This window comes from Dasypus novemcinctus, chromosome 1 (assembly GCF_030445035.2).
Source record: "Dasypus novemcinctus isolate mDasNov1 chromosome 1, mDasNov1.1.hap2, whole genome shotgun sequence".
Lineage (NCBI taxonomy): Eukaryota > Metazoa > Chordata > Mammalia > Cingulata > Dasypodidae > Dasypus > Dasypus novemcinctus.
This window is the reverse complement of record NC_080673.1, coordinates 193,841,401-193,855,245: the sequence shown is the minus strand read 5'-3', so window position 1 is coordinate 193,855,245 and position 13,845 is coordinate 193,841,401. Positions and strand designations below refer to the sequence as shown.

General features: G+C 36.6%; 1 protein-coding gene across 1 annotated transcript in view; it reads right to left on the bottom strand.

The window, feature by feature from the left end:
- The window catches only part of FBXL5 (F-box and leucine rich repeat protein 5), a 60,119-nt gene that overhangs the window by 35,161 nt on the left and 11,113 nt on the right, over positions 1 to 13,845 (bottom strand). Inside the window, exons 3-6 of the mRNA XM_004455231.4 lie at positions 13,225 to 13,320; positions 11,013 to 11,199; positions 8,066 to 8,248; positions 2,083 to 2,208 (exon numbers count right to left, since the gene is read on the bottom strand). Of these exons, the coding sequence (XP_004455288.1) occupies positions 2,083 to 2,208; positions 8,066 to 8,248; positions 11,013 to 11,199; positions 13,225 to 13,320 (592 nt within the window). The remainder of the gene's footprint in view (positions 1 to 2,082; positions 2,209 to 8,065; positions 8,249 to 11,012; positions 11,200 to 13,224; positions 13,321 to 13,845) is intronic.

Genomic DNA, 13,845 nt, shown 5'->3' with positions numbered 1-13,845 from the left:
CTGTTAGTGTGAATTCTTTAAAAAAAAAAAAAAAGCATCCTATAAAGAACAATGACTTAAGACAGCTAAACTGAGAAAGCACTAAGAGAAGATGGTAGATCAAAAATTTAGTCTTATATCCACTAAACAACTGAACAAATATATTATGTTAGAAAGGCTCAATCTTTATACCATTAACCTTTCCCTTTCAATATGAAGGAAAGAAACAGCCTTTCCTTTGGCTATCTTCAAGTGTTGACAAAAACTCTAAGACTTTAAAACTCTTAATATGAGTATTATGGATTAATTTTCTGGAATGGATACATCAAGTCTTCCCTAAGATGACTTTTTTTTAAAGATTTATTTTATTTATTTCTCTCCCCTTCCACCACCCCCTTTGTCTGCTCTCTCTGTCCATTCACTGTATGTTCTTCTGCATCCGCTCACATTCTTGTCAGCAGCACCAGGAATCTGTGTCTCTTTTTGTTGCGTTATCTTGCTGCATCAGCTCTTTGTGTGTGCAGTGCCACTCCTGGGCAGGCTGCGCTTTTTTCGCACAGGGCAGCTCTCCTTGTGGGGGTGCACTCATTGCACATGGGGCTCCCCTATGCAGGGGACACTCCTGAATGGTACAGCATCCACATGGGCCAGCTCACCACATGGGTCAGGAAGCCCTGGGTTTGCACCCCAGGCCTCCCACATAGCAGGTGGATGTTCTATGCGTTGAGCCAAATCCACTTCCCCTAAAATGACTTCTGAGCAAAGACCTCACCTCCTTCAAATCTTTGCTCAAATTTTACCTTCTCCAGGAAACTTAACTGATCTACTCTACTTAAAATTACAGCTTTTCCCCTCTCTCCCTGGCACCTTTTCCATTGTTTATTTTTCCAACAGCAACTGTCACCATCTAAAATAATATATAGTTTACCTATTTATTGTCTGCCTCCCCTCTCCAAATATTAAGCTCTATAAGGAAAGAAATGTTATACACTGTGTTCACTCTTACATTCCTCATAACTGCAACAGTGCCTGGCACAGGGTAAGTTTTCAGTAATTATTTTATGAATATGATCAAGCGTTATCACCAAATCTAAATGAAATATTCTTCATCCTGATCTATCACCTTCCAAACTTCCAAAACTATATACCAAAATATAACACCTTTATTTCCTAAGTATACTCTAGCTGCTAAAATAATCTTTTTTCTTATAGTCCTTACTTTCTACAAGTTTAGTTCTTCTGACAGAGTAACTAAACTTACTTTAACATGAGCAGCTTTATTAAAACAAAAAGTATCTACAATTTCAGTTTACCAATAGCAGCATGTCTCATATGTTACGTTTTCACTACTTCATTATCTTTTAGTAATTCATATCTATAATAATATCTTAAATTGAAATACTGTTTTTCAATAGCATACTCCAAAAGAGCATCTGTCTACACCTCTACTACCATACTTCGCATTATGTACCTTGAAGTCAGAATTATGTATACTAAATTCTATCCCCACATGACTGTTGAGTCCCTAAGGGCAGAGAAAAATCATCTTTAGCCTTGAGTTCTCCCACAGGACTTAATGAATGGCTTCACATCTCATAACCTTTTAAAATTTATAAAGGATTATTTAATTCTACAGCAACCTTGCAAGGCAAATGATATGACTGTTTACAAATGAATAAACAGAATCAACAGCTTCATGCTCTTTTCTCTGAGCCATAGTTGACTCAATAAATGCTGTTGAAATGAGCTGATCAATTAAAATGACTCTAAAAAACATTGTATACTATAAAGCACTACAATGAATGCACATTATTTCTCTAAGAAAAACAGGCATCAACTGATTTTGAGAAGTATTTTAACGTAAAAACAGATGGGAAACAACTTTACACGTTAAAAAATTACTTTAAACACAGAATAAAATTTCAATTTGCTTATTTTCCCTCAAATTTTAAAAAGTAGTAGGTTTAAAAACACCAGTATCTTTAGAAAACACAAAACAAAATGTATAACAAACATTAACACCTAAAAATTATGAGTACTTAATTATGAAGCATAATAATCATTAAACATGATATAATAATTTTAATACCAAGCATGGCTCACCAGATTCATCTATATCAGCATCTTCATCCCATTCCTGAAAAGCACGACTTTCATCTTTTCTATTTTTCACCCATTCCTCATCAGGTTCAGTATCAAGTTCATTTGCAGGACCACTATACCAATCACCTATGCAACAAACAAAAATAAGGAACAAAATTCAATTAGATTTGTTACCATTACAAAAAGCTAATCTATTTACAACAAAACTCTGCACAAAGAAAATATATGAGCCATAGGCAATGGGTCAGCAATTCTAGTAATACTTCATGATGGCTAAAAAAAATTTATACTTAAATGAGCAAAGGATTAAATTTCAGACATAATAAAATGAATATGTGAGTTCAATTAAAGATATTAATTCACCAATATTCATTTTTTTCCAAAGTAAAAAAAAGAGAGGACACAACTAAAATCAGAAATGAAAAGGGACATTATTACTGATCCCACAGAAATAAAAAGGACTATAAGATGATACTATGGGTAAGTGGATGTGGCTCAAGCAATTGGGCCCCCATCTACCATATAGGAGGGCCAGGGTTCTATGCCCAGGGCCTCCTGGTAAATACAAGCTGGCCCGCGTGGCAAGCTGGCCCACAGGGAGTGCTGGCTTGTGCAGAGTGCTGTCCCCTGCAAGAGTGCAGCCTAGCGCAGGAGTGGTGGCCCACACGGAGGGCTGGCGCAGCAAGATGACGCAACAAAGAGACACAGAAGAGAGATAATAAGAGACACAGCAGGTCAGGGAGCCAAGGTGGTGCAAGAGAATGATCGCCTCTCTTCCACTCCAGCAGGTCCCAGACGGGGTTCCCAGAGCCGCCTAATGAGAATACAAGCAGACACAGAAGAACACACAGCAAACGGACAGAGAAAACAGATAATTGGGGGGGAGTAGGGGAGAAAGAAAAAAAGAAATCTTAAAAAAAAAAGAGGATACTCTGAACATCTCTACACCAATTAATTATATAAACGAGATGAAACAGACAAATTCTTAGGAACACAGAAACTACCTACACTGACTCAAGAAAAAATAGAAGATCTCAACAAATGAATAGTTAGTAAAGAAGATGAATTAGTAATCAAAAACCTCCAAACAAAGAAAAGCCCAGGATCAGATGGCTTCACAGGGGAATTCTATCAAATATTCGCACAGACTTAACACCAATCCTACTCAATGTCTCCCAAAAACTGAAGCGGAGGGAACATTGCCTGATTCCTTTTATGAGGCCAACATAATCCTCATCACAAAGCCAGATAAACTACCACAAGAAGAGAGAATCAAAGACTAATATCTCTTATGAATATAGATGCAAAAATCATCAACAAAATACTAGCAAACCGAATCGAACAGCACATTAATAGAATTATACACCAGATGAAATGTGATTTATCCCAGGTATGCAAGGGTGATTCAACACAAGAAAACAAATTAATGTAATATGCCACATCAACATAATAAAGGAAAAATCCACATGACCATACTGATTTGGCATGTAAGGCATTTGAAAAAATCCAGCAGCACTTTTTTATTTCAAAAAAAAACACAGAACACTAGGAATAGAAGGAAACTTCCTCAACACAATAAAGGGCATACATGAAAAGCCCACAGTTAACATATCACTTAATGGTCAAAGACTGAAAACTTTCCCTCTAAGATCTGGAAAAAATAAGCATGCCCACTGTCACCGCTGTTATTCAACATTGTGCTAAAAGTTCTAACCAGAGGAATCAGGCAAGAAAAAGATATAAAAGGTATCCAAACTGGAAAGGGAAGGAGCAAAACTTTCACTATTGCAGACCACATGGTCCTAAAGAAAATCCTGAAAAATCCTCAAAAAAGTTACTAAAGCTGAAAAATGAAATGTACCCAGCAAAGGGGCTGGGTACAAGATCAACATGCAAAAATCAGGAGTATTTCCATACACAAGTGTAGCAGTTTGATATAGTTATGAATTCCAAAAATAGATATTGGATTATGTTTGTAAACTGGTCTGTACCTGGGCATGATTAAATTATATTAGGGCTTTGATTGGGCCGTGTCAGTAGGGTGTTGAGTCCCCACCCTTTGGTGCATGGGTGGGGGACTCACAGATAAAAGACATGGCAAAGGACAGAGTTGGAGATTTTGATGTTGGAGTTTTATTTGGAGTTTGATGCTAGAGTCTTGAACTGGAACCCCAGGGAGTTTGATGCTGGAGTCTTGAACTGGAGCCCTAGGAAGCAAGCACACAGAGGAAAGAGAAGCAAGCCTGGGGAAGAGAGGACCTGAGCCAGGAGAACACAGAGGAATACAGACAGCTCCTTAGACAGGGCAGAAACACCAGGGAGAGAGCTGTTCGCCTGATAGTCTACAGCTGACCTTGTGGAGAAAATAGAGGACCTGAGCCTAGAGAAGCAAGACCTGGGCAGAGAGGAACCCAGGAAGCCTGAACCCTAGGAGACATTGCCAGCCATCTTGCTCCAACATGTGGAAATAGACTTTGTTGAGGGAAATAACTTATGCTTTATGGCCTGGTATCTGTAAGCTCTAACTCCAAATAAATACCCTTTATAAAAGCCAGCAGGCTTCTGGTATTTTGCTTCAGCATCCCTTTGGCTGACTAATACAACAAGCTATGAGAAATCTGAGGAAGAAATCAAGAAAAAAAAATTCTATTTACAATAGCAACTAAAGGAATCATATATCTAGGAATAAATCTAACCAAGGATGAAAAGAACTGTACACTGAAAACTACAAACACTGCCGAGAAAAAAAATCAAAGATGACCTAAATAAATGGAAGGACATTCCATGTTCATGGACTGAAACTAAATATTGTCAGGAATTCTACCCAAACTGATTTAGAAATTCAACATACTCCCAACTAAAATTCCAACTGCGTACTTTCCAGAAATGGACAAAGCCAATTACCATATTTATTGGGAAGGGTAAAGGGTCCTGAATAGCCAAAGCCATCATGAAAAAAAGAATGATGTCAGAGAACTGCTGATCACTTGCTGATCCTAAAACTTATTATAAAGCAACACTAATCAAAACAGCATGGTATTGGTCCAAGGACAGACATATAGACCCATGTAATCAAAAGAGAGCTCAGACCTCCTCTTGACATAGAGGTGCAATGGACACAACCAATCCAATGTCCACATAGAAGAGGTGGCATTGGATTGGGAAAAGTGGACATAATGGACAAAGGGTATGGGGAAAGGCAGGAAGAGATGAGAGGTGGAGGCGTCTTCGGGACATGGAGCTGCCCTGGATGGTGCTTCAGAGGTAATCACCGGACATTGTAAATCCTCACAGGGCCCACTTGATGGAATAGAGGAGAGTATGGGCCATGATGTGAACCAATGTATATGAGGTGCAGAGGTGCCCAAAGATGTACTTACCAAATCCAATGGATGTGTCATGATGATGGGAACGAGTGTTGTTGGGGGGGGGGGAGAGGGGGGGTGGGGGGGTGGGGTTGAATGGACCTCACATATATATTTTTAATGTAATATTATTACAAAGTCAATAAAAAATAAAAAAATTAAAAAAAAAAAAAGAGCTCAGAAATCAACACTCACATTTATGATCAACTGATTTGTGGCAAGGGGGCAAAGGCCACTCAACTGGGAAACAAGAGTCTCTTCAATAAATGGTGCTGGGAAAACTGGAACTCCATTTGCAAAAAGAAAGAAGGAAAATCCCTCCCTCACACCATATGCAAAAATCAACTCAAAATGGATCAACGACCTAAATATAAGAACCAAAACTATCAAACTCCTAGAAGAAAACATAGGGAAGCACCTACAGGACCTGGTGACAGGCAATGATTTCTTAGACTCTACACCCAATGCACAAACAACAATAAAAAAAATAAAAAAATTGCACCTCATCAAAATTTAAAACTTTTGTACTTCAAAGGACTTTATTACGAAATTAAACAACCCACATAATGGGAGGAAATATTTGGCAACCCCATATCTAATAAAGGTTTAATATCCAGAATAAAGAAATCCTTCAACTTAAAAACAAAAAGACATACAACCCAATTTAAAAATGGGCAAAAGGCTTGAATAGACATTTCTCCAAGAAGATATACAAATGGCCAAAAAGCACATGAAAGATCCTCAACATCACTAGTGATTATGAAATGCAAATCAAAACCACAATTAATAAAAGAAAAAGAAAAAAAAATTGTTTAAAGAAAAAAAAACCCACAACTACCATTTCATACCCACTAGAAATGGCTACTATTAAAAAAATGGAAAATAAAAAGTGTAGGAGGGGCTGTGGAGAAACAGGAACACTCCTGTTCACTGTTGGTGGGAATGTAAAATGGCACAGCCACTGTGGAAGAGAATTTGGCAGTTCTTCAGAAAGCCAAGTTCAGAATTACCACATGACTTGGCAATCCCACTTTTAGCTATAGACCAAAATATTTGAAAACAGGGACTTGAACAGATATTTGCACACCCATATTCATATCAGCATTATTCATAATTGCCTAAAGATGGAAATAACCTAAATGTCTATTAAGAGACAAATGTATAAGCAAAATATGGCATATACACATAATGGAATATTATCCAGGCATAAAAAGAATTAAATTCTGATTCATGTAACACGGAACAACCTTGACGATATCAAGTTACATGAAATAAACCAGACTCGAAAGGAAGGACAAATATTGTATGATTTTACTGAAAAGAAATAATTAGAATAAGTAAGTTCATAGTAAGAGTCAGACACTGAAGTATAAGTTGCCAGAGGCCAAGGTGGGAGTATACAATGGGGAGTTAACATTTAACTGGTAAAGAATTTCTGTTTGGGGTGACAGAAAAGTTTTGGTCATGGATGGTCGTAATGGTAGCAAAATATTGTGAATGTAATTAACACCACTGACTTACACATTTGAATGTAGGTCAAAGGGGAAATTTTAGGTTGTATATATTTTTCTAGAACATAAATTAGAAAAGAAAACCATAGAACTATACAACAGACAATGAACACTAACTATGGACTATAGTTTATAGTACAATTATAATAATATTCTTTTATCAGTTGAAACAAAGATGCCACACTAATGCAAATGTTAATAATAGGGATAACTACATGTTGAGCAGGGATATACAACCATGTTTTATCTGCATGATTTTTCTGTAAACATACAACTTAAATTTTAAAAATTAATAAAAAATGTAGTGAATTTTTTTATACTCATTCTCACCTAGAAAGTAATGTTTTAATTCAGTGACAAAAAAATGTATGCCATTAGTTGCATTTATCCCATGACTGCATTGTATGCTCATGATAAGAAAACTTTTAAGTGTTCACACATGAAAGTAACTTACCACAAGAACTTAAAGTGAAATCTGATTTATAGAATGTTACCAGTACAAAAAATATGCTAAAGACTAATAGAATCAGTTATTTTGAACCACCACCAAAAGGGAGCCATAACGGTGCCTCATTTCAAAAATTTTATAGAATTTATTCTGATTTGGTAAATAATCTATTTAAAGCTATTCTGATAACCTACTTTTTTTTTCCCAGGAGGTACTAGAACATGGGACCTTATGCATGGGAAGCAGGCACTCAACCACTGAGTCACACCTGCTCCCTCCTATTTATTTTCTTTTTAACCTTCTGCTATGGGAAATTCCAAACACAGTCAAAGGTAGAAAGAAATAGCATAACAAAACCCCATTTTCCATCACATATCTTCAACAATTACCAACATTTTGCCAATCTTTTTGCATTACCGCCCTTAATTTTCATTATTTTCAAGAATATTACAGACATCATAATTCACTCACAAATACTTCAGTATTGCTAACTTTTAAAATAGATATATCCCAAGAGCATATCATTTAACTATGAAATCTACTTTTTGATCAACCTGGGAGTTTCCTCCCTGGACTCACTTATTATTGTCTATAGATGTATGTTCATCTAAACAGATTGAAATATATGTTAAAGCAAACTAAAAGTCCCATTAACCTACCTCTGGCCCAATGAACAGGGTAAAGATGTTTCCACAGTGATCCAGTTTTTGCCAGTTGAGACCATTTAGGGCTTACTTGACTGCATCGGCATAATTCTTGAGGATTAAGATAACTGAAAATTGACAGCATTACCTCAGGAGGAAGATGGGTTATACTTGCGGAGTGTTCTGACACTTCTGTTTCTGAAAAAAAAAGAAAACCTTCAACAATAAAAGGTATAACACCAAATGCATTAAGCAATTACAATAACATTTCTAAAATTCATTGCCTAAAGTCAACTCCTTCCTGCTTACAAGATGTAAAATGGAAATAACATGGATTAGGGGTAACATGAGGATGTTAAACTTGTTAAGAAACTGTGGGCTTAAACCATCATGGCCCAAATCATATCTCATAATGTGGAGCTACAATAATGAACACAGAATTGACTTCCTTTTACAAAGGCATCACAGAAAAAATAATATTCACTTTGTAGCTTAAGTAGCATCATTTGAAAAAGGAACCAAACCGGTTATACAGCTTTAAATCAAGTATAGAGTCTGACAGATTATGAAATTTCCCAGGCATTTTTATGACACACAAAATCTCACAGCATTTTCCATTTATACATTACAACTTCTCTCAATACCATTCCCTGTGTGTGTGCCCCTTTTATTTTCACCTTTCATATAAAAGTCTCTAAAATCTGACTTCTTTAACTTATATATGCCCTAACTTGAGCTGACACTATTATACATACTATTTATATACCAAACAAAACAATACAACGTAAATATTTTTAACACTGGTTACTATACATCAAGAATCTTCTGTCAACGGTTGTAGAAAGTAATCATTGTGTATACAGTGTCCTATAATGTATTACTTCACTAGCAATTTTCCAGAAGAGAAATACAAATTCATTGTTACAATAAAGAATATAAAACCTTCATTAAAGTAATGAAGAATGAGTACTCTGTATATCTGATTTTTCTTCACAAAGAATCTAGCTACAGATATGCTATGATGAAATTAATCTACTCCGTTTTAAATGGCAAATATTTTAAACATAATATAGCTATAATTTGCTTTGAAGAAATGGGAAAATTAAATATATAAAGTGTGATGCTTTAAAGCCCATGTTATAATTACAATTAAATCAGACACAACAGGTCTTGACTTGGTGTCTAAGGCATAACCTATATTTCAAAGTGAAGCACACAAGCTTTACAGATTTAATTATACCTTAATTTATAAGAACAATTTTGTTTCAACATGCATTTCACCTAAAATACTTGGTTAAAAGAAGGGGGAAAATAAGACCAATATTTTAAATTCTAGGCTATTTTTTTTAAAGATTTATTTCATTTATTTCTCTGCCCCCACCCTCTCATTGTTTGCATTTTTTGTCTCTTCATCTTTATTTCTTTAGGAGGCACCAGGAACTGAATCCAGGACCTCCAAAGTGGGAGGGAGGCACCTAATAATTTAAGCCACCTCTGTTCCCTGCTTTGTTGTATCTCTCCTTATGTTTTTCCTCTTCTGTCTCTTGTTGCATCATCCTGTCATGCCAGCTTGCCGTGCCTGCCCATTGCACCAGCTCACCATTCTGCTTGTCCTCTTTAGGAGGCACCAGGAACCTCTGCTCCCTGATTTGTTGTGTGTTGTTTTTTTTTTAAAAGATTTAATTTTATTTTTATTTAATTACCCCCCTCCCCCGGTTGTCTGTTCTCTGTGTCTATTTGCTGCGTCTTGTTTCTTTGTCCGCTTCTGTTGTCGTCAGCGGCACGGGAAGTGTGGGCGACACCATTCCTGGGCAGGCTGCACTTTCTTTCGCACTGGGCGGCTCTCCTTACGGAGCGCACTCCTTGCGTGTGGGGCTCCCCTATGCAGAGGACACCCCTGCGTAGCATGGCACTCCTTGCGCGCATCAGCACTGCACATGGGCCAGCTCCACACGGGTCGAGGCCGCCCAGGGTTTGAACCGCGGACCTCCCATTTGGTAGACGGACGCCCTAACCACTGGGCCAAGTCCGTTTCCCTTGTTGTTGTGTTTCTCACTATTATTTTCTTCTTGTGTCTCTTGTGGCATCATCTTGTGTCAGTGTGCCATGCCTGCCCATTGTGCTAGCTTGCTCTCCTCTTTAGGAGGCACTGAGAATCGAACCAAGGACTCACCATGCAGTAAGTGGAAGCCCAATCACTTGAGCCACAGTCGCTTCCCTATCCTAGTCTATTTTCACAGAAGTACCACTGCTATCTTCATCTAGAAAGAGGAAAGGATTTTCACTTGCCTAAGGACATCAAAATTGTTTTATTAATGATGTTTTTAAAGGCAGGCAAAGCTATGGAGGATAAATCAGAATAAAAATGAGTAAGTAATATATTAAGAAAAGTAGGCATTTTATTTGCATTTCTCGTTTATTATCTCAAAGTACTTGTACACAGAAAAACTATGTCCTCCTACTCACTTCCCTGAGTATTACTGGTTATAAACAGTGAAAATCACACATGGGGGGTAGAGATAAAATTATAAGCATAACTGATTTTGAAAAAAGATGAAAAAACCAAGGAATGAAAAATGTAGTCACTATGACTGATGGCGCTCAGAAAGTTGGATGATACTGCAAAAGTATATAGCAGTTTTAAATAATGTTGGTTGGACAAAATAATAACTATAAATTAATTCAAGAAATAGTATACTGCATGGGGGCCAAGTGTAGGAGATATCAAATGATCATAGTTGGAAATAGACAACACCAAATTCTAAAACAGAAACTACTGTTTTCAATTAAATTTATATGAAAATAAATGGCTTCAATTGGCCAAGGGGCAAGTCTTACTTAAATTACTCCTATGAATCTACGAAATATACAAAATCTACAGTTCATATTAACCAAGATGGAAATGGCCTCGGAACCAACTACAAATAATAAATTGTTCACTATCTAAGTATATGAATCTCACCTTTATCTGACTTTTCATCCACAGAATATTTAAAAAACTTCTGTCGCTCTTCAGCTTGATTCCATAGGCTAAGACCTCTAAGGAGTTCTGCAGTATCTTTGTGAGAACAGTGCTGTGCAATCACTTTCTTTTTAATGTCCTTCAGCTCTTCATAGGTAAAATATTCCATTAACATGGGCTGAAAAACCTAAATTAAACAAAATAATCATAAGGAAAGAAACTTGAAGTTTTGCTTTACTCTGTGTCCTTGAAATTATTAATGGCTCAAGTGTAGACTTACGACCATATATTTCAAAGAGATAAAAATTTTAGTTGTTACCACAGAGTTAGTTTATCCAAAAATTGTAGTAAAGATACTACTCTCTATGGCTTCTCCAGATAATAGATCAACCCCTAAGCAATTTTCAAAGCATCAGAACCAAAAGGTTTTCCTGTACAAAGCTTGTCAAACATTCTTCATCATTCTCTTATTGCTGGACGTTTAGGTGATTTAACTCTGCTCTGGTACTATAGTAACTGAACTTTACCCAAACAGAACCTCAACATCAAGTAAGAATGGTACCAATGTACTGGGAACCATAAAAGTCAAAGTTCCACTGAAATCTAACTATTCAATATTGTTTCTAGATTTTGTAGATGTTTCCTCAAATCATTATTCTAGTACAGTGATTCCTATAAAGAATAATCAATAGAGGTTTTTTTTCTGCAAAACAGATGCTTAGTCTCAACCTCAAATTTACAGAATCAGAATCTTCAGAGATGGAGTCAAGACATTATTTTTAGTTCCACAAAAAATTTTGATGAGCATCAAAAGTTAAGAAACACTGCTCTGGCAACTCTGACTTTAACCCTGGCTGTACATTACAATAACTTAAGGAGTCTTTAAAAAATACCCAAGCCAAAGTCTCCCACCTACTTTAATTCTAATTTAATTTATCTAGAGAGGACTTAATAGCAGGTTTGTTTGTTTTTTTAATACCAACTTGATTATAAGGTGAAGCCATAGTTAAGAATCCTATAATAACTGATTTACAGCTGTACATTTCCTGATAAAATACTTCCTCTATTCTCTATCCTAATATTCATCTCACTTTAGAGAAAGAAGAGAATAAGAAAAGTTCTGCCCTCCATTCAGTGATATCCTATGCATGTGTGTAATGCATAAGATCTAATAACTTTAAAATCACCATTTAATTAAAATCCAGGGGAAGCAGACTTGGCTCAGTGGATAGGGCATCCATCTACCACATGGGAGGTCCACAGTTCAAACCCCAGGCCTCCTTGACCTGTGTGGAGCTGGCCCACACGCAGTGCTGATGCATGCAAGGGGTGCCGTGCCATGCAAGGGTGTCCCCTGCGTGGGGGAGCCCCACGCGCAAAGAGTGCACCCCGTAAGGAGAGCTGCCCAGCGCAAAAGAAAGTGCAGCCTGCCCAGGAATGGTGCCGTACACACAGAGACCTGACACAACAAGATGACGCAACAAAAAGAAACACAGATTCCTGTGCCGCTGACAACAGCAACGGCAAAAAGAATACGCAGCAAATGGACACAGAGAACAGATACCTGGGGCAGGGGGGAGGGAGGGGAGAGAAAATAAAAAATTTAAAAAAATTAAAACCCACTACTGCAAAAAAGAGTAGATGTGGCTCACCGGTTGAGTACCTGCTTCCTACATGGGAGGTTCTGGGTTTGATTCTCAGTGCCTCCTTAAAATAAAACAACAAGCAAGCAAACGAAAAAAAACAACTTAGGGGAGCTAATGTGGCACAGTGGTTGAGCGCTGATTTCCCACATACAAAGTCCCCAGTTCAATCCCCAGCCCTGGAACCTCAAAAAAAAAGGTTAAAAATTCTTTAAATTTAGCATGAAAATACAGAAAATATTAAAAAGTTTAAGGATTCTGAAAAGACTTTGGGTAAAAGGGTAAAATGAAAAAATATTAACATTCAATTCAGTATCATCTACATAATAAGAATATAAACACTGAGCAAATGAATTAAATCATTCCTTTGATGAAAAGCAACAACCCCTCTGGAGAAACAAAATTAATGCTTTTTTTCCTTTAATTTTTCTTCAGCCCCCAAAATGAACTGGGTCCTTATCCCCATCAATCAAACATAACTTCCTATGCATTATTTTGAAGTACTTAAGGCAAAACAGTATTTTAAATTTTTATAAACCAAAATGATAAGGGGGGGAAATTATGCTCACCTCCTCTTCCTCTTTCATGTGAGGAAGAAAATCTCTTGTAAAAGCCTCCAATCTCTCTTTCAGCTGTTTTGCATAATTTAACTGTTCATATTCATTCTGAGAGGGGAAAAAAAAAAGATCTGAACATTTACATAACTTTAGCTTCATTATTTATATTGTGCCTGATCTCAGGAAGTCAGTTTAAAATACAACATGAAATCTCAAGAAAAAAAAGACTGACAAATAGCAAGTAGTCCCTGTACATTTCTTAGAGTAAAAGATATCCTTAAAACAATAAGCTCTCAATTCCTCTAGTAATGATCTCATATTTCTTTGTAAAGATTTCGTAAGACTAAAAAATAACAATTTGTTCAAAATATATTGAGTTCTAATTTATACACTTATAAAATGTCTATGTATCCATTTCCTAAAATAGCTCAGAGAAGTCCACAAAAGCCTATTGGACTGGATCATTACAAAATCCCTTGAAAGTTATCTAATGTATTCTCCACTAAAAATTTCGGAATATTTGTTATATTATCCTGACAGATGGCCATATAAATTTATACCAACATTTCTAAAGGCAAGGAGCTCATTCCATCTCAAAGTAAAACATTTCTTATCCTGAAAACTCTAAACTGC